Raw genomic sequence first — 21,453 nt, forward strand, 5'->3', positions numbered from 1 at the left:
GGTTTCAGGACCTCTAAGGTTTCAGTTTGGTGTTTGTTGTAAAAAACACAATATTATCAGCCTGTTATAACGACATGAGAGGCACAAACAAGTTAAATGACATTGTAATCACTCACACTTAATTCTGGGTTTTTGATAGTCGAGAATGTACTTTAATGAGCCGTTTTTCATTTGTGTATTTCAGTACTCACAAAAGGAGGATAAATATGAAGAAGAAATTAAAGTTCTTACTGACAAACTTAAGGAGGTGAGATGTCTTCACTCACAGTTCTAGTGGTTCTCCTGGGTTCTGTGACTGGTGCGTACTACACGCATGCATGTGTGTCTACATGAACTAAAAGAATTTGTGTGTTTCAGGCCGAGACACGTGCAGAGTTTGCTGAGAGGTCTGTGGCCAAGCTGGAGAAGACCATCGATGATTTGGAAGGTATTGTGTTGCCCCTGCCACCATGTCACATCTGTAACAATAACATCAGCACACTACTCATCCTGCTGCCTGACTGCTCCTCTGACACATAACCACTTAAATCAGCCACATGTTGTGGGGTGTACTGGTGTACGCTTTGATTTCACAACAGTGTGAGAGGTTTCAATGATTGTGTGTGTGTGTGTGTGTGTGTGTGTGTTTATTTATTTATTCACATACCAACCTGCCAAGGTAGAAGACTGACTCTGCTGCACCAACAAGCAGTGGTAGACAGGAACATATCAGGAAGTAACTGTATTCACAGGAAGTTCTAGTGTGAATGGGTTGTAATGAGAACACCGTTTTATTCTTGGAATCAACTGCTTCCTATCAGAGTTCAGGTTATTGATCTAATGTGTGTATTGTTTTACACGTTGAGATTATTTGATGGGATTTTCTCATCATATACATCTATATCAATGGAATGCCAGTCTGGGTCGTTGTAGTATTGTTTTGACTTCCTGTCTGGTGGGACAGTCTTCAGCTAAATGATGCTGCTACGTTGAGGAGACTGGCGTTGCCAGCGTGTGGTACGAGCGTTTATCAGTGAGGGTCGAGCGAGCACACATCATCCCTCACAGTAGCAGACCAAACGTCTGCACCACCATCAGCTGCATGAGCCTGCTGACTTCTGACGCATTGGTAGGTGTTAGACACTTCAACGGTAGTGTGAAATGTTTCATGTGACATCATTGTAGAGCCACAGAAATCCAAGCACACCTGCATGTTTCAGAAAGATGTGTCACTGAAGAAAAGCTTGAGCTGATTCTGAATTTTGGTTTGTTACAGCACCCCCATGAGGGTCTATCCTATAATTCAGTGTTTCCCCTGCCGTTATATTGGGTTTATGTTATTGATCTAATGCAAAGGTTTCATTTCACGTGAGGTTCTCCTCTGTTGTCTGTTTTGTGATGACTTTGCCCCTACTCGCATTGCAGGCATGCGCACGCACACACACACACACACACACACACAGAGTTGCGCGCACAGACAGACCCACAACCAGACAGAGGAGGGTGGAGGAGAACATGTCATGTCTACCTCTGACAAACAGGGAAAAATACCTCCTTTTTAAAAAAAAAAAAAAACCTCACACAGGCTCAACGCAGGACTGGTGGCCAGATGCTAACATTAGCTTTACTGCTAGTAGCAGCAGCCAGAATAGCTCTCCTGGTGCTGGTACAATAAAAGCTGTAGCTCACCTGTGTCGCCCCACCCCCTGGCAAGCAGCACCCGTCCTTCCATCACAGAATGAAAGGTTTAGACCCAACATGACTTTCAGAGAGGAAACACTCCTATTATAAAGGAAATAATAAATAGATAAAAGGTGGGAGTGCAGCAAACCGAGGGAAACACAGAGTAATGTATGGTAAGGTTGTTGCCATGGATCAGCCGCTGATCCTAATGAGCTGGTAGGCTCTAAATGACTTGACCGTCAGCATGTGGACAATAACAACACAGGTGACAGTTCCTCTGAGCGATGAACGCTGTTCGTCTCCCATCTGGCTGACATGGAGACTGAAAGAAAAATATAGTATTTGCAAGTTTTGTTCAAGGAAAATCCATCAAACACTCGAAACCAAAGACATTTGACACCACGACCCTCATCACACTCCTAAGCCCCTTTCACACTGCACCAAAAACACGGGTCAACACGGGTGTTTGGGCACTCTGAAAGGGTCGACTCGGCATTTCGACCCGCGTCAACTGACTCACCAAGCGACCAGGATGTTTAGCGCCTTGGCTCGGCTCGGCTCGCCTGCAGTGTAAAAAGGCAACCTGTGTTGTCTCAGGTTTCACGCGTCCTCCCTTTCGCATTCTGATTTTGTCACTGTGCTGCCTGTCAGGCTGTCATTGTGGAAGCTCCAGAAAAAAAATTAAAAAAAATTGGGCCGCGCTGTGAGAGCTGCTCACTCATCTCTCAATAAAGTTTTGGCCTCTGCCATAAGATCAGTCTTCCTGCTGACGTATGGAATTGTACGGGACACATAGATTAATGGGAAAATCATCGACATTTTCAGACAAGGCGCACTTTTACGTGTAATGATGTCTTTGCCAGCCCAATGACGTACGAGAGAGAAAAACACAGGCACGCAGCTGTCACAGCGAGAACTCAGACTCCTGTTTGCTGGAAGCTTGAATGCGCCCTGATGCCGAACAAACGCGGGTACAAGAACCCGCATTGACATGCGTTTTTCAGTGTGAAAGGGGCATTAAAGGTTGGTCAGGGTAACAAGGATGCAGGTTTTTTTTCAGAGCTGACCAAAGATCAGCCTCTTCTTGATCTACGACACAGATGTATTCTGCTGTCCAGAAATAGCAAAGCAATATGGCTGCAGCAGACCACGCGTCTTTGATATAACGCAAGTTCATTCTGTAGGTAATTTTATTTTGTAGCCTGTATTTTTGTATGAACAGAGCTGCTGTTCATATCTGCCTGAGTGCTGCAGCCCTTTAACCAATGAGGCTGGTGTCTGGGTCAGAAAAGAAAATGTCTTTAGTGCTGGAATGAATGGATTTTCCAGAAGCGTCCAAAAACCACACAGATGAGTAACACAAATAAAAAGTGTGGCGGTGGCTGCAGGTGTAGTGTGGTGGGCTGACTGAAGATGTTTGCTAAACTTGCCCTGTGGCATGTGTTGTGCCTGGAGGTGCTTGTTCATTAACACTGCATGAATCCACCTGTCTGTAGAGTTCAGGGATGTGTCAGGTGGGAGTCTATACTTGTCCTTGCTTGCCTTGGTAAACATGATGATGTTACCAGCAGTGAAACTTGTGGCTGATGTCATCACTGTCGGTCCTGTTTTAGATGGTATGTATGTTTCTTCTGTTCTTTGACTACATTCTGTGTGTGTGTGTGTGTGTGTGTCTGAACCGTCTCTATTCGTGTTTCTGTGTGTGTGTGTGTGTCTCCCCTCCTGCAGATGAAGTGTATGCTCAGAAGCTGAAGGGCAAGGCTCTCAGCGAGGAGCTGGACTTGGCCCTCAACGACATGACTACACTGTAGACCTTCTCACTTCCTGTCTGCTCCTCCTTCTTTTCCTCCTGCTGCTGTTCTGTTTCATTCCACACTGGTATTCTTGGCTAGAAGGTTCTAGAAGCGGTGCAATAAGCAGAACCTCCCCCAGCTGCTGTATAGGGCAGAGGGAACCTATCGATGGGTTTCCTCCATCTATCTCTCAAGTGTCTGTGCCAAACCCCACTGTAATACATGTATTAAAGCTCTTTGGACTTTTCTTTCTCCCTCCAGTCTTCTGCCTTCTTTCTCTTCCATTCTCCTCAACATCTGTAGTCAGTGTATGAGTAGGTCCTCCCACCTAGAACACTTGGTTTCATTCAGTGTCGTTTGGAACATGGAAGATTCAAAGATTCAACGTGTTTCTTGTCATATGCACGGTATGGAAACATGTTTCCCTGTACAATGAAATTCTTACTTTGCAGTCCACGGAATGCCTAGAAGATATGTACTTTGGAACAGATTCAGGATTTTGCACAGGAGTTCGCACATTTTTTTTTACATTTTCATGACTACTTGGCCCTTCATGAAAAAAGACATTCAGTTTTCTGTTTAGATAACATAATTGATGAGATTTGTTGTATTTTGTACCTTTTTACTTTTGGAAAAGCATAAAGTTGATCAGATGTTAGTGATTTGTTAGTTTGAAAATACATTGAACCAAACACAACAGTTTCTTAGTTAATTGTTCAGAATCATTTGTTTTTGACAAAAAGGATCAAGTCTTCCCTTTTTGTTATCATCTAAACAAATCATGTCACAACCAAAGACACTTCTCCACATACCAGTCCTGACCTTGAATCAACAGCCCCTCCCTGTAAAATCTGGGTCTTCATCTTGAGGTAAGAGTTGTCCTCCAGCTGCTCCCTGGCCCACTCGTCCCCTTTGCCTCGCGGTTTTACTGTCACCATGAGTCATTCTGGAAGTGCCTCATCCAGGGTTGCACAACTGAACCACAACATTAAACTGTGGCTCAGCAGGTTTAGTTCAGAATCTAGGATTTAAATCGAGAAAAAATTCTTATTTTCATAGGTTTATAAGTAGGGGTTAAGGTTATGACAGCATAGATGATCAGGGCACACACACAGGATCAGATGACATATCAGAGGGAGTTCAAATAAATCCATATTGCTTTTGAACAATGTGTAATCAGATTATATTTCCATTTTGAATAAACAGGATTAAATCATTTATAATTATGGCAATTTTTAAGTTACTAAATCCTCAGGTGAGAGGCAGGGTTCACCCTGGACAGGTCACCAGTCCATCACAGGGCCAACACATAGAGACAGACAACCATTGGCTCTCACAGTCACACCTACAGTCAATTTAGAGTATCAATCAGCCTCGTCCCCTCTTGATGTCTTTGGACTGTGGAGGAAGCTGGAGTACCAGAGAGAACCCACACAGGAACAGGGAGAACATGGAGACTCACACACAAAGACCCTGTGCTGGAGCCGGGGCTCCAACCCAGGACCTTCTTGCAGTGAGGCGACAGTGCTGACCACTGCACCACCGTGCTGTCCTGCACTCTTAACCTATCATTGTTGTACCAGGTGATACCCAACAATAGATTATTAGTGCGATAGCCAAGAACATCTGATAATAATTGATTTTGGAGAAACTTTGTGTGGACAAATTGTGCCAGCAGTCTTTGTGTCATCAAAGATTATTTTGCAAAGCATTTTAGCACTAAACTAGCACCTACATCTGTGAAAAGCCAGAGCAACAGGCCCACCTCAAGAGCTGTGGCTTGTGGCTCTGTCAAGGTTCAAAGGGGAAACTCAGGAAGTTACACTGTTATTTAAGACAACTCTTGGTGGTAACATGGAATCTTTTATAGACATGGGTCCAGATATTGTTCACCTCACAACACTGATAACTGCTTTTTACTCTGATGTTCATATGAAACAAACGGTTCACTCGTGTCTTGGGATAGCAAAACCAGGATAGCATTTACAGCCACGCTAACACACTCTTCAAGTTCATGTCAATGACAAACGAGTATCAAACCGGTCAACGTAAGAGGATGTTCCTCGTTGTCTGGGGAAACTTGTGTTTTCTTAATCTAAAGCTCAGGTAAGAACTGACTTTCCTCATGCAAAGAACCCTTCTTAAAAGTTCTCAGGTTTCTTTCTTGCTGTGTTAAAGGGACCTTCTTGTGCTCATTTCTAGTTTTATACATTTACCCATTCGAATCACTTTGCTTCAATTTGATAAAGATTGTATGAATCCTCTAGTGGCCCTTAACGCAAACCTCTGTGAAACGAGTTGGTTTTGCTCCTGGCTCTTGATGGGCGTCCCTCCTAGAGGCCCACCTTCCTCTGATTGGTCATCACGACAGCAACAGGGGCACGCCATTGGAAGTTACAGAGTAACATCACTTCTCATTTCTGCTTTCAAATGTACAATTCTTACACCTGCATGTAACACCATCTTTGTATTGTGTGTGTTACTATTGTAGTTTTCTCTTTCCATTGATGTATTTTTGGTATTTTGTCAGTACTTGATGTTGACCACACAAGAAGCAGATAGATCACTAAATTTGACAGCCTCGTGCAAGAACTGCGTCAAGCTTAAAACATATTGTGTGGAGTGATGTCGCTATGACTGCCCTCTACCTGTGTGTTCGTCAGGACAGGCTGGGCTAATGTCTTCATCACGATTTCTATTCTCTCCTTGTCCCTTGTTTTAGTAAAAATCAAATGACAGATATAAACAACAAGAAAGATGTTTTTTCACAGCACTTTGTCAGGCATAGTGACTGGAAGATAGGACAGTGTCCTGAAGGGTCTCTATCAAGTCCCTGCAGCTGACCATGATGCTCAGAACTCTGCCTCACATGAAGTAGTGCAGTTAAGAAGTATGTCTGTGGTTCAGCAGCCTGTCAGTAAGCTTCTGTCCTGTGACAGGCACTTGATGGAGCTCCATGTTTGATTTTCTTCACCTCCAGTTCCATGCTTGTATTTGTTGTATCTTGAAGCTGTTATGTGACTTGGTTCCACCTGCAGAGAAGCTGGCCCAAGCCAAAGAGGAGAACCTGGACATGCACCAGGTGTTGGACCAAACCCTCCTGGAGCTCAACAATCTATAAGAGATCTACAGGGTTGCATCACTAACTGCCTGGAAGACCGACAGAAGACTCGACGCATGAGAAAAATCTCCCACCTAAAGCTCCCCAGCATGCACACTTTACATACACATGCAATCTGGATGTCACACTGACAGTCGCTGAGATTGTCAGGAGTCAGATGGACGCAATGACATAACAAGGTTTCTACTCAATAATGAAAAGTTACTTCTGTGTATTGTGTGGATTGAATGTCACTCCTGAACACATCTATCCCAACAGCCACTGCCTAAAACATTCAAACTTGCTCTCTGAAATTGAAACGTTTCATTATTTAATGTTCATGCATTTGCATCAGTGTCCGTAAAAGAACTGTGAACTGAAATCAACACCTAGATGTGTATTTTGGACATGTTCTATGGAGCACTCTCACAGTTTCAGCCTGAACCCAACATGACAAAGCCTTGATTCATCTGTGTGCTCGACAGGCTTTGTACAATGGCTCAAAGAATTAGGTTTTTCAAGTTTAGCTCTATGAAATAATATAAACTAAAATTTCATTTTCTATTTGATCTGGTGTTTCATCCATCCATCTAATGTGTTGTCCCCATGTCAGCAAAAAGAAACACGACTGAAACAGTCAAATTAATATGAACAACTGGTAAAAGAAAACTTAATAAACAATGATGCTGTGGGCGGAAACGAATTATGTCAAATTCATTTTCACAATTACATTTCTTTTATAAATACTTTAATTGTTGCAACCTGATTCATCGTCGTCGTGGTCTACTGCTTTATCCTGTTGGTCCGGGTCCAGGGGAATCCTGAATCCCTCCAGTGTGTCCTGGGTCGGCCCCGACGTCTCCTGGTTGGACATGCTTGGCATGCTTGGAAAAACGTCCCATTCTCACCAGATGCCTGAACCCCCTCAACAGAGAAATTTTCAGGGTAATGCCCATGAAATTAAACCGTAATTTTTAAAAAAACAGAACAGGTATAAAATCCCTCCCCTGGAGTTCAGAAGGGCCCCCCCTACCACTGACCAGATAATCAAATTAAATATAGCTACGGAACAGCCAATCAGAAAATAGCATTGCTGTATCTGGGCAAGATTTAGATATTCCGCCACAGTCATTACAAGCCAACTACATGGGCTCACAATGACGGAAGAGGACGACTGTCATTGTCCAAGGCTCTCAGGCTACATGTTGACGTGGGAGAAGACCATCACCTATAACACAGGAAGTTATTTCACAGTAAAAAAAACAATCAAGAACATGAGGAGATATATTTTGTAAATATTTACATTCTTGAATGACTGCTAGCTAATTTCACCAGGTATTCTGACTCCTGTTTTGTTAGGATAACAGGCACATCCTCTCCATTGTGGAACCATTGGTCGACCCTATTTCCTTACAATCACACACACACGCATACCCACACACACCTTCATTAAGAATAAAATAATTACGTTTGTAAGAATTTATCTATCAGATAAGACCAGCGTCCCCACACAAACCCCCAAATTCTCACTCTGTTCAAAACTTGAACAGAAACAAGAAAAAGAAACGAGACAGCACAATTCTGATGAACCTGAAGGCTCTGAAGGGAGAAAGGTAAAGCTTAAATGCCAAAGACTGGATGTTCAAAAGTGCTTCTTTTGTGAGAGTGGCACAGACCATGGAGCTCTCCATGAAGTATCAACATTAGACACAGATCAGAGCATCCGGACTATGATAACTGAACTAAATGATGACACGCTTATGGCCTGACTAGGGATTGGAGGAGATTTAATGGCAATGGAGGCAAAATATCATTTGCCATGCCTGACGAAGTTAAGAAATCGCTACCGAAGTCTAACTCGGAAGTCAGGCCAATCTCCAGAAAACACTGATGAAAAAATGAACGAGTCTCGCACTTTCGTAGAACTCATAAACTTCATTGAAAAAACTGTTGATTCTGGAGTTCTTACCTTCAAGATGTCTGAGATCCATTCTCTATACATAAGTCGCCACGAGGAGCTGGGTGTCATGAAACAAGTTAACAAGACCAGGCTCAAGGATCATTTACTTGAGCACTTTCCTGAGGCACAAGAACAGTTTGATGGAAGAACACACTTCTCATTTTCAAAGAAGGGATGAAAAATATGTTACAGGAAGCTTTACAGAAGCGCAATTTTGACAAAGATGTTCTCATTATTTTAAAAGCAGCAAAAATGATAAGAAAGGACATATTCAACCATGTGGGCTTCCAATTCACTGGCTCCTTCCCTGACAAATGTCAGGAAAATGCACTACCTTCCAGCCTAAAGTCTCTGGTCTCCATGATTCTCAATGCTTCCAACATCAAAAATCAAGAGAAATGTGATTCTCAGGCTTGTCTCACCATTGCACAGTGCATCATGTACCATACAAAGAAATTTGCATCGCCCACGGCAGTGAAGACCAGACACACAATGGAACGGGAACCACCACTCCCAATCTATATAGGTATCAATGTCCATACCCAAACAAGAAGTAAGAAACTTGTCCAGCAGTTGTACAATTTGGGCTGTGTTTCAGGCAGGAGTCTGGGCCACCAGCACAGACACACAACAAGTGATTCCCTCTCCAAAGGACTTTGGATGGACCAAGGATGAATCAGCGTCATGGGTGCCAGTTTGGATAACCATTCCTAAGGTCTCCATTGCCTGCAGAGAGCTGATAAAATGCTCATGTAAAGGGGACTGTTCCAGCTGTAAATGCAGCGATGCCAATCTTGACTGTTCAGCACTTCGCAAATGCAACTGCTCCAAATGGACACCAGGTATAGCAAGGCACAGCAATACACCAAGTTTTCAAATTATGATTCATGACAATTAAATTAAATTGTGACAATACTCTTTTTCTTGCCTGTTTGCCTTGCATATTACATCTTAGTGTAGTATGGAGAGTCATCCAGACCCTTGGTCTTCAGCCCTAATGTCTGGCTGATCGTGTGCACCAGCTTACTTGTCCTGATTCGTCTCCTCTTTAATATATTTTTGACCTCAATCAGAGTTTAAACGTTATAATTCCATTAAAGCTTTTATGGATAATACTTCATGTACTGGGTCTTGACTCACTGTCTGAAAATTATACTTTTTGCTATTTCTGCCCTTAATTAGACCCTAATTAAATGCCAAATGGTTCATAATGGAATCAAATATTGACATTCTGGCTGCTCTGGGAGGTGGAGACATAACCAATAGACAGCCTGTGCATGTATGATGTAAAAACTAGCAGCATAACAAGAATTTGCCTTTGTTTAGTATAGGCGTTTTTTGCAGTTTTTGATCAAAATAACTTTTGTACACTTTAAAAGGTATTTTCAAGTTTGAGTACCCGTCTAAAATCCTTCAGTAGGTCATAAAGAAAGTCCATACAAAATTTGGCGCTTTTGTCCGCTCCGTAACGGTAATGTCACTAAGCCACCGGACTATGAGGGTTTTTATGTTAAAAATCAAGATCAATGAAGTTATCATATATGGTTCCTGATCTGTCTAATGCACAACATTTTCTAAAAAGGTCCATCCATCCATTTTCTATACTGCTTATCCATTGGGGGGGGCCTGGAAGCCCAGACTGTCCTCTCCCCAGCCACTTCCACCAGTCCTTACTGGGGATTCCTGAGGCATTCCCAGGCCAGCCGAGAGATATAATCCCTCCAGCGTGTCCTGGGTAGGCCCCGAGGCCTCCTCCAGGTTGGACATGCCTGGAAAATGTCCCAAGGGAGGCGTCACCAGATGCCCGAACCACCTCAACTGACTCCTCTCACATGGAGGAGCAGCGGCTCTACACTGAGTCCCTCCTGAATGATGGAGCTCATGACCATAGGTGAGGGTAAGAACGTAGACTGACCGGTAAATAGAGAGCTTCACCTTTTGGCTAAGCTCCCTCTTTACCACAACGAACTGGTTTAGCACCCACATCACAGCGGACGCCACCCCAATCCACCTGTCAATCTCCCGCTCCTCAAGATCCTGAGATACTTAAACTCCTCCATCTGAGCCATGCCGCCCACTTTCTTAAAGGTGTATATATAAAATGAAAAGAAAAACAATTAAGTCCACTCCAGTTTGAGGAAGTTACCATCTATGGCTTGCTGGATTATCTCACTAAAAACAGAAGGAAGCGTTTATGATGTCATACAGCATGTTATCTGATATAATCATTAGATAATTCACTGTGAATCATCAGGAAGGAGACGTGGATGGGCAATGGGCAGCTCACTCCATTACAACTGGAATATCTCATATTCAGGATCGGTGTGTGTGTGCGTGTGTGTGTGTGATTTGGGGGAGGCTGGCTGTCCCACGACTCATGCTAGAGGAAAGACGCCAAAACAAATTTAGCTCACACTCATCTGTTTCAGTGTTGATGAACAGTCTCTTCCCTTTCTCTCTCTCTTTATCTCATTCCGATTGAGCCTGGATCTGCTTGACGTTCCTGTCTTGACTATTTGAGAGAATGGGGTGACACTGGAACCAGTTCAGGCAGACAGGTCAAGCTGATCAACTATTGACACCTGACATTTCTCACTCTCACCATAAGTCACTGGACACACTCTCCTAATTTGGCCGTCTATTTAAACCAAGGAAATTTCCCAGCTGTCCCTCTGCCCACCATGAACTACGCCTCACTCAGCATCATTGCGCCTTCTAAGCCTCACTGCTACGCCAGCATCCACCTGTAGACTGTACCACCTGTAGGGTTTCGTCATTAGCAATTCCTCTTATCGATTCTATATATATATAAATAAAAATATATATAACATCCAGCAAAACTGGGATCCAGACATTTGAACAATCTTATTTTCTCCCCCATGCTGTCCTTTACTACAGCCGACATCCCGTCGCACCATGTAAGGGGTGATCAACAGTTCTTTTTCTGAAAATAAATAAATAATAAAAAAAATAAAAATACAAAAATCAGGGGGTCCATTCCAGACATTAGAACTCCAGACATTAGAACAGTCTTAATTTTCTCCCCTATGCTGTCTGTCACTACAGCTGACATCCTGTCACACCACATAAGGGGTGTTCAACAGTTCTTTTTTAGAAAAATTAACATGTCTGCTTTCTCTGGATCGAGTCTGCTCCTCTCCTCACTAATGGTACTGTATCACCAGTGGTCGAAAAGACACCATCACTTGGTGTTGAACTGGCTTGGACACAGAGATGTGTTTCGGCAAGATCAGACAGAACGGGCAGTGTGTCTTTCTTTGCATACCACAACATGGCAGTGTTGGTTTGCATGTTGGTGCGAGGAAGACCTTTGTAGATCTGGGTTTCCTGGTCGACTCACTCTGCGATGCTCCTCTGTGGCACGGGCTGCTCTTCAGCTTGTTCTTCCTCGGGAAACAGGTCATCCAAGCAGGCAGTCCTCTTCCTCCTCTTCACAGCTGCTGCACTCTGAAATTCAATGGTCCAGTGTGTGAGAGTGAGCCAAGTGCAATATCAGATTTCAAGTGCAATTAATGATTAGTGTTCCTCCATGACCTGATGTATCAAGAGCTGAACTCACCTCCTCTACTTTATCCTCCTCCAGGACGATGTCCCGCTGTGTCTCTTCCAGTGGCTGCTTGGGAATAAAAAGTTATTTTAGGCTGAAATAGTCCTTACAGTAAAAGTGAGCACAAGTCTCACAATAAAATATTGCAATATTTTATAGGCAATAAATCGTTTCAAACAATACCTCTGCTACTCCTTCCACTGTGTTTGCTGCCACAGCTCTTCTCCTCAGCCTATCCCAGATGACGTCCTCGTCAAGTCTGTAACGAAACCTTCTTGGGTCCATCAGTGTAGACTCCTCAAGAAAGGACCGCACATCTCTGTCCTGAAAATGAGACACCATAGAGAGGGAAGATCAGCTGAAGACTAGTGTCTATCATTAAGTCTAATTTATGAAATGATTTATGGTAGGCATTAAACAGACTGTACCTGGTAGCGTTTAGAGAGATCGCCCCATATGGCCTGCTTGACAGCCATTACAAAGGCTGAGTCCCCCTGGCTGACAGTAAAGTGGGCTTCCAACCTCTGCAGAATAGGAATGATCTGGCCACAGGTGGGGTATTTGTCACTGGAGACACAGAGGGTGGATGTGTAGAGCACCTCCATCAGTGCTAGAAACTCCTCTGCCTTCTTGAATTTCGCATTGTCAAAGTTGCTGCAAAGAAAATAATTATCATTATTTATTCCAGATGGATGCTATTATTGGGCTGCACGGTGGTGCAGTGGTCAGCACTGTGGCCTCACAGCAAGAAGGTTCCAGGTTCCAGTCCCGGCTCCATCAGGGATCGTTCTGTGTGGAGTTTGCATGTTCTCCCTGTTCCTGTGTGTGGTCTCTCTGGTACTCCAGCTTCCTCCACAGTCCAAAGACATCAAGAGGGGACGAGGCTGATTGATACTCTAAATTGACTGTAGGTGTGGCTGTGAGTGTGAATGGTTGTCTGTCTCTCTATGTTGGCCCTGTGATGGACTGGTGACCTGTCCAGGGTGAACCCCGCCTCTCGCCCGTTGACGCTGGGATAGGCTCCACCCCCCCCGCGACCCTTAATGTGTAGGAATAAGCGGAAGATGACGATGGCGATTATTATAATTATTATATTATCATTATTATTATTATACTGCAGACTACCAAAGGGGGGCCCGAGAGAGAAAAGGTTTTGGAACCTATGTTATGGTATGAAAAATTAAATACCAGTCTTTCTCTGCCTGCTTCCTGATCCGTTTGTCCATCAGAGCAGCCTGGATGGCAGGGAACTGTTCGACAAAATCACTCAACCATGAGCTAAAGCGAATTCCATCTTGTCCTTACATCTAGGATCAGCCTATGGCAGGGAAGACCTGGAAAATATAAGCACAGATATCAATCCAAGGGCCAGTACTATTCAAATCAACGACGAATTCCTAAAAATTAGTCACCCATTTACACAATTTTCTAGCATACTAATGAGTAACATATTATAAAGCATGCTTTAAAAAATATTAAATTAACATTACACATATCATTAACATGAAACTTATGAAATGTGCCGTTACTGAGCAGCTGCTGCTTGTCCTTTAAGACAACTTTGGCCATGTGACACCTCTTCATCCACACCACGACTGCACGAATCCTCGCCGCCCAGTTGGAGACGATGAGGAGGGTATAGATCTTCTGTGCTGCCACATTTAGGGTGTGGGCGAAGCACCCGAACTTGAGCAGCTGGAGCTTCTTTGCGGCAACAGTCATATTTGCTGCGTTGTCGACTGTGGCGGCTACAACTTTTGACTGTATTTGGAACTCCTCCAGGATCTCATCGATCTCCTCAACCATAGTGTTCCCTGTCTGTGCCTCATATACAGCCCTGGTCTTGAGTACTCTTTCCATTAACTTGCCCTTACACAGGAAGTGCACAGTAACGGTCAGGTAGTGATCCTGTGTGACAGCGGTCCAGCCGTCAGCTGTGATGGCTACCTTGCTAGCCTGCTCCAGTTGAGAGATGACATTGGCCTTTTCTACCTCATACCAGGCAGGGATCAGCATGTCAGACAGCCTGTGTCTGTCAAAGGGCTTGTACTTCGGGTTCAACACCTCTACAGCCTCCCTACAGCACATTGTAGTGGGAAAGAAGCAGAACTACAAAGATAAACACTGACTGTGATGATACAAGGTCTATACTGCACACATTTAACCAAGATAACCTTAAGTTCATATACCCTGACAATGCCCATTTTAGTGGTCACTTGCACCAGGCATCAGGGTCGCATGTTTACTTTTGCTATGTTTTACTTTTTGCCCCATACATGTCAGCAAATTACAACGTGACCTACTTGCACTCCTCTGAGTTTACCAAGTTGAAGGGGAGGAGACATTTCACCATCATCCTCGTCAGCTTGCGAGTTATATTGTTAATCTCCTCCTCACTCAATCTGTTGCACTCTGCGTTTAACTTCGCAATTGTAAAGGGAGTAACGACAGAGGCAGAGCTAGTCGTACCACTGCCCTGGTGAATGCTGCTGGCACTGCACGCCTGGCTCACCCTGTCGTTGTCGTCATCTGAAACAGTATACCAACGTTCTTAATTCATAAAACACTAACGTTAGCCAATTTAGCTAGCCAAGGCATCACTAATGTTAGCTAGTTGAACTAACATTAGTCGTTTAATTGCTAATGTTACCTGTTCACTTGCTTAGCTAATGTTACTGTAGCTAGCTAACGTTATGTCAACCAGGACTGCTGAGCTAGCTAGCTAGCTAGTTAAAGCATCACTAACGTTTGCTAGTTGAACTAAACTAATGTTAGTGATGCTTCGTACTAACGTTAGTTCAGATAGCTAGCCAGCGCTAGCTAACATTAGTGATGCCTTAGCTAGCTCAGCAGTCCTGCTGGCTGACATAGCTAGCTAGCTATGGTTACATTAGCTATTAAACGTTATAGAAAATTAATCATAAACTTTGGCTAGGTAGACTAACTAAACACAAACCTGAGATGTAGCCTGATCCTACACTCCTACTTGCGGCATTACTGCTACAAGTGGACGCTGCAGAGGAGGGCAGAGACTCCGTCTCTCGTCTCAGTCCGGCTAGCACTAGCACTCTGCTTCCCTGGTTCGAACAAACTGCCTGCACTTCTCACTTTGAGGTTGTGGATAGCTTCCGTATGTTTGAGCATGTTGGAAGTGTTGCCCCCCTTGCAACTTAGCTCCATGTCACAATAATTACACACGGCTATATCGTTACTTTTCTTTGAAAAGTGGAGCCGCGCTTTGGACCTCTTCTTCCTCTCCATTTTAGCCACGTGACTAAAGATTTGAATAAACGAACACGTGATCAAGAGATTTGAATAAAGAACCGAATCTTAGTGTTATTGGCATCAATAAGGGGAACCGGTTCACAAAAAGGGATTCGATGTCGATGGCTTGATTCATTTCTTATCGATGGACCCGGTTCTTTCGGTTCCGATTAACAAGCCTACACAAAATACCTTCCTCCTGCAGGTGCATTACTTTTCTCACTCAATTCTCTGTGGTCAGACTTATCAGATGTACCCCCCTTTTTACCCTTGTCCCCTACACTTGGCCCTCGGGATTTTTTTGTGTCCTCATACGTCTCTTGACTGCCTCTGTCATTCCTCGGATGTCTCGACCAGACTTCCTTTTCATTGTCTTGTTCTGTCTCAACCGTCTATGTTTGCTTTTCCATACTCACTTTGTGTACGAATTTGATCACTCTGTGTTTTTGAACCTTTTCAGTGTCAGGATGGTAAACCAAATAAGTGGGACTGTTTTTGTCGTAACCTACAAAAAGTTCCGGGTCACATCTGGGTTCAAGTTTTCCCTTAATTTGTTTGTACGTGTAACATTCAGATCCAAACTTTAGCATTTTGGATAAGTCTGGCATTTTCCCAGTTAACACCTGGTAAGGGGTCTTCCCTGTATGCTTGTTACAACACCTGTTTCGTACTATGGCTGCCGTTTGCACAGCATAGTTCCACAGGCTTTTGGGTAGCTGGCTTTCAATTAGCATACAGCGGCCAGTCACCGTCTCATCGCTTGCCTTCTGTAGCGACGTCAGCATGGTGTACAGGTTGATAATGCTAGGCTTCCCCTTTCCGGCATAATACTCACGTAGCATTTTCAGTGCTTTTCTTCCATTGTCCGGCGCTTCTCTCACAATTAATGAGAGACTCTTATCATCCAGGAGCTGAATTAACTCTGCGTATGCGTCTGCATTCTTATCGTCAGCCGCTCTCTCTTCTTGGCTGTTAGGCTCTCTCAGGACCGTGTCCTTCAGTCCTAATAAATGCAGGTATCCCAGCACTTTTGTCTCCCACAGTTCGTACTTAGCTTCGTCTCCGTCAAACACGAGCCGAGGCTGCCTGCTTGCTCCCCGCGCTTCCATGATGCTCTGTTAGCCGTTAGCACGCAGTCCGTCGCGACTTTCTCCCGGCAATTAAACATCCACTCACGAAGGAAAACTTCTGTCCGAGCTGCTCCTGGGCCCATAACCTGTTGAGTTTTGCAGCTGCTTCTGCGTTGAACTCGGAGAGGGAGTTGACGGAGGCGCTGTTCCTTTAGCTCACTTGACCATATTTTATTAGCCGTTACTTCGAGCTGTACAACCTTCTTCTTCGGCGGTCTTCACGTAAAAAACAACAACAGAACACGCACACAACGCAAGACCGAACTTGGCGGGCTCTCCGCTCCGCATCGCAACTGCGACCCATAGTGGTGAAAACAGTACACTGCACTTCAATATCCAAACACATCACACCTCTCACAGCAAACAAAGTACACCAAAACATAGGGGTTGAGTATCTTGCTAAAGGACACTTGGACATGGTCACCAGGGGAAGTGGGGACCAGCGACCCTTTGATTGCTAGACAGCCACTCTACCTGTGAGCCATGCCGCCGACTTTCTAAAAGGTGTATATATAAAATGAAAAGAAAAACAATTAAGTCCACTCCAGTTTGAGGAAGTTACCATCTATGGCTTGCTGGATTATCTCACTAAAAACAGAAGGAAGCGTTTATGATGTCATACAGCATGTTATCTGATATAATCATTAGATAATTCACTGTGAATCATCAGGAAGGAGACGTGGATGGGCAATGGGCAGCTCACTCCATTACAACTGGAATATCTCATATTCAGGATCGGTGTGTGTGTGCGTGTGTGTGTGTGATTTGGGGGAGGCTGGCTGTCCCACGACTCATGCTAGAGGAAAGACGCCAAAACAAATTTAGCTCACACTCATCTGTTTCAGTGTTGATGAACAGTCTCTTCCCTTTCTCTCTCTCTTTATCTCATTCCGATTGAGCCTGGATCTGCTTGACGTTCCTGTCTTGACTATTTGAGTGAATGGGGTGACACTGGAACCAGTTCAGGCAGACAGGTCAAGCTGATCAACTATTGACACCTGACATTTCTCACTCTCACCATAAGTCACTGGACACACTCTCCTAATTTGGCCGTCTATTTAAACCAAGGAAATTTCCCAGCTGTCCCTCTGCCCACCATGAACTACGCCTCACTCAGCATCATTGCGCCTTCTAAGCCTCACTGCTACGCCAGCATCCACCTGTAGACTCTGGGGGGTTTCTAAATAATTGCGCATCACTCCCCAACATGTGCATATATTTATTCAAATAATTGCAGGGAGTAATGAGGCTGGAGCCTAGACACCAAACTCTATATCTTGCAGCTGAAATCCTGAGTAATCTGATTGAAATACACTTAGTTACTTTTCACACTGCATGTTACGGTGAGTGTTTTAATGGCACTCGACGGAGTAGAACACGCAAGTGTTGATGGATCCATTTCAACTGTTGAAAAGAATCCAGAAGCTGAGTACAACAGCTCATGCCTCACCACATCTGATGTGACACCACTGTCTCTGACTCTCTGATTCCAGTCAACATTTGAAATGTGTTTAAGAAGAGCTGTGCTGGTTGCAGCACCAGCATTATGCCATTAAACACAACACAGCCCATGAATGATCCCTTTGTGCTGGTTGCCATAGTTACCCTGGTAAAGACTCAACTGACAGTCAGCTGTCTTTTGTGTTTGTCACTGGCCTCTCTGGTCTCAACCTTCTCCTAATGCAGTGACAGAGCTGTGTGTGTCAAGCCCAGGCCACTGTGAACTAGTCCCAGATTCTGGATTTGTGTATATTTCCATTTCCCAGATGGAGCCTCTGGCAGCTGCAGGTGTCCCGGGGACATCAGGTCACCGTCAGCGCTCGGTGAAGAGAAAGAGATGGGGAGGATGGAGGCAGCAGTGGAAGCTTCTGGGCTTATTTGAGATCGATCAGCAGCACGAGTTCTATAGCCTGACCTGTATGATGAAGGAGGGGCTGGCAGCTGCCATTCAAAACACCATTGACAATGCACCTCCAGTGAGTACGGGTCAGCACTCCACTCAACTCACTTTATGGACATGATGTTTACCAGACAGTATTTTTAGATTCACCTGATGGTCTGTGAGAGCGTGGCACCAGTTGCGCCACACTGGTGTGTAGCCAACGTACAAATACACAAGATAACTCTCCTGGCTTGTAATTGACTCCAGTGAAGAAGAAGAGAGCAATCAAGGTTAATAAACGATTCATCTTAGCTAAATGTTGGTTTTCATCATCAACACATTTCTAAATAATCTCCTAACAATAGTAACCTCTTATAAACACATTTTCTACACAGAAAGCATTGGGCCGCACTGGATTTAGTGAAAGGGTGGGCAGATTTTTTTTAGGCGGTGTGAAATGTTTTGTGTCATCCAGCAGATTTACTATTCACAGTATGATGGTGTAACTCACTTAAAAATCTGCAAAACTTCTTTTCTAAGTGTGATATCGGACAGATTAGCGAAGGCATGATTCCTGGTGTACCTGCAACCACTGCTGGAACACTAATCTGGGAAATGTGAATCATCATGGAACAAACAACTGAAGTAGTTTTTCCATTACAAAGTCTGTCTACCAGAAGGAACTCTTTTGTGGGTTTGTCACTAGAGCTGATAGTTTGGTTCCGTGATGCCAAAGTTCTAAAACTGTCTGGGAACTAAGGTAGCACAAATGAGACTACTACGGATAGTTCACTAACTGGTCTGCCTATGGATTTATGGAGATATATCCAGCATTATTCATGGACAGTATATACTGGAATGATACTCTGGAGAGCGAACCCGCCATCCTGTTCATAAAGCTTGGTACACGTGTGTCTCCCAGCATTGGTGGATGTGTGTAGGCTGAACGTGACTGTGTTCAAGACCAGAACAAGACCAGGAGAAACTGAGAACACAGATTGAAGCCTGGTCAATGAGCCAGATCAGTTTGTAGTTGTGTCAATAGTGTGTGTTCCTGGATGTTCTATGTTTTTGTGCTCTCTGTTGTAGTTCAAGAGTATCGGTCTCAGAAGAGTCCTGAAGCAGCAGAACATGCAAGAGATGTTTTAAATGCAGTTATAGGAACATGTCACTTACAATTTCAGAGGTTTGGTTTGTGTTAAAGTTGGATAATAAAAACGTTTTTCCCAGAGTAGTGAGCCTTAAGATGAGCCTGTTATGATAAACACACTTCTGGCTACCAGATTATCAACTCCTGATTTAATTAATGACAATCTTCATTGAGAGCAGTAAGGGTGTGAAAATGCCCCCTGAGGTCTGAGCTGGAGGTGCTGTGCAGTGGTAGAGCCTGAGGTCGGGGGCCATCGAGAGGCAAAGGATGGCCAGTCGAATGTGCTGGTCTGTACCAGGAGGTACATTGCCCCCCTGGCTACAGGAGACAACAGGTCTCTCCGCCTCACACCAGAAACAGCTCCCCTACCTTTCTGTCTACACTGCTGGTGACAGTAAAAATCTTGAAGGGCAACCAACTCCCCAGGAAGATGAACACACAGCCAACTCTCTTCTGGAGTCTGATTTTTTTTTTTAAACATATATGTATATTTGGCATAGATGCCCTTATTTAACTGTAAACAAGACAGGGGGTGTGTTACATGCAGCAAAGGGCCATCGGCCAGGATTTGATCTGGGGTCAGCTGTATATGAGACATGTGAACCAGTCTGAAACTGATTATTTAATTCAGTGGTACTTCACTTCACTTTGGGGATACTTTGGTGTGAGACAAACATGAAAGAGCACAAGAACGTAATGTTGTTCTCTTTCTTATCCTGGTAGGCCATCAGGAGCCAACATGATTGCTACTCTGTGGCTGCTTTCATTCCCCAACAACTGGAAACAATCAGCTTGGAAGGTTCAGCAGCAGGTCCCAATGTGTGCTCTATGGAGGGTAGCACATGGAACTCCCGCTGCACACTCTTATTTAAGGGGCTCAGGTTCATGCAGATCCGGACTGTGTCACGTGCTTCAGGGACTACCACCATCCCCGCACACCATTCTGTTGGTTCCTCCACATGGGCTATGATGTCCTCGTCCAGCAGGCGCCTAAGTTCTGTTTTGACCATCCCCAGCCGGTGCAATTGGCTGGGCCTCTGGCTTTAACTGAATGTGATATTCACCCTCCAGTTTCCCCATGCCTCTGAACAGGTTAGGGAAAGCTCCTTTGTCCTCCTGCACTAGGTCAGGAGACACTGCATGTGCCTGTGTTGGTCTAACCAACTGTCAGTGCTGTGAGAGCTGGGCGGCTTAATACAGGTCTAAGGAGGCCACGAACCACACAGATGTCCTGTTGTGTTGACCGTTCGTGGTGTAGCAGCTCAGTCTGGAGCACGCACTCACATCCAGAGGTGTTTGACTGGGGCCCTGGAGGACTTCGGCCGTGAGCAGAAGTGGGCCTGTTGACTGCTGGTGGTAGAGACTCACTGGTATCGTCCGCTCCAGTATCTATTTTTAAAAGGATGTCTTGGTTGAACAGGCTAAGTGTAGCTTTCCAAGGTTCCCCTGAGTCACTTCCAATAGAACCCAGAAATTCTATCTCAGGCACATATCCCTCTTCCTCTAGCTCAGAAAGAGATTGTGACCTGCAGATCGACGCATAGTGGCCTTTTTTTCCTGGCACATCCTATAGAACACCTCTCTGGCTAGGCAGACTTGCCTCCCATGGGGACACTTTCCACGCTACGAACATGGTTTGGTCTCTGGGTTTGAGCTGCCCCATGTTCTGTCACTCCTTTGTGCAGGCCTGTTTGTTTCACTTTGTTTGGGTTTGATGTCTTTCGTGTGAACCGGTGTGACTGAGCTCTTGGATGTGTTATAGCCTCTGCCAGTTGTCCTGGCTCACTGTCAGTACCTAGCAGGCTTTGTTTCTTTATAGTTTCCTTCTGTATAGATATTTTTGCGTTTAGAGTGAGCCCTGCATCCATCTGCATCTTCTCAGACAGTGACCTGTCAGGGAGGCCAACTACTATTCTGTCTCTGATTAGCTCCTCACGTAAATTG

The 21,453-nt window shown here is 44.5% G+C and overlaps 2 protein-coding genes and 1 pseudogene across 7 annotated transcripts in view; 2 read left to right on the top strand and 1 right to left on the bottom strand.

The window, feature by feature from the left end:
- The window catches only part of tpm2 (tropomyosin 2 (beta)), a 23,263-nt gene extending 15,989 nt beyond the window's left edge, over positions 1-7,274 (top strand). The window contains exons 7-9 of one of the 5 annotated variants that reach the window (XM_086188129.1): positions 185-247; positions 358-427; positions 6,494-7,272. In XM_086188129.1, coding sequence (XP_086044255.1) covers positions 185-247; positions 358-427; positions 6,494-6,576 — 216 coding nt within the window. In that variant the 3' untranslated portion in view covers positions 6,577-7,272. Of the gene's footprint in view, positions 1-184; positions 248-357; positions 428-3,390; positions 3,711-6,493 lie in introns of those variants that run through there. The other 4 variants (XM_086188128.1, XM_086188127.1, XM_086188132.1 and 1 more) reach the window with 4 other exon arrangements.
- LOC147244380 (E3 SUMO-protein ligase ZBED1-like) lies at positions 6,985-14,399 on the bottom strand (annotated as a pseudogene). The gene is made up of 6 exons (XR_015110466.1): positions 13,613-14,399; positions 13,272-13,417; positions 12,512-12,737; positions 12,267-12,407; positions 12,096-12,152; positions 6,985-11,983 (listed from the first exon to the last, which is right to left on the bottom strand). The product of XR_015110466.1 is annotated as an E3 SUMO-protein ligase ZBED1-like (transcript).
- A 3,715-nt stretch (positions 14,400-18,114) lies between these two features.
- pip5kl1 (phosphatidylinositol-4-phosphate 5-kinase-like 1) overlaps positions 18,115-21,453 on the top strand; it is a 28,784-nt gene continuing 25,445 nt past the window's right edge. The window contains exon 1 of the mRNA XM_086187263.1: positions 18,115-18,453. Within this exon, the coding sequence (XP_086043389.1) occupies positions 18,244-18,453 (210 nt within the window). The 5' untranslated portion in view covers positions 18,115-18,243. The remainder of the gene's footprint in view (positions 18,454-21,453) is intronic.

The sequence above is a fragment of the Aulostomus chinensis genome, chromosome 19 (genome assembly GCF_037954235.1).
Source record: "Aulostomus chinensis isolate RoL2024-O1b breed Wild chromosome 19, RoL_Achi_v1.0, whole genome shotgun sequence".
In the NCBI taxonomy this organism is placed as follows: domain Eukaryota; kingdom Metazoa; phylum Chordata; class Actinopteri; order Syngnathiformes; family Aulostomidae; genus Aulostomus; species Aulostomus chinensis.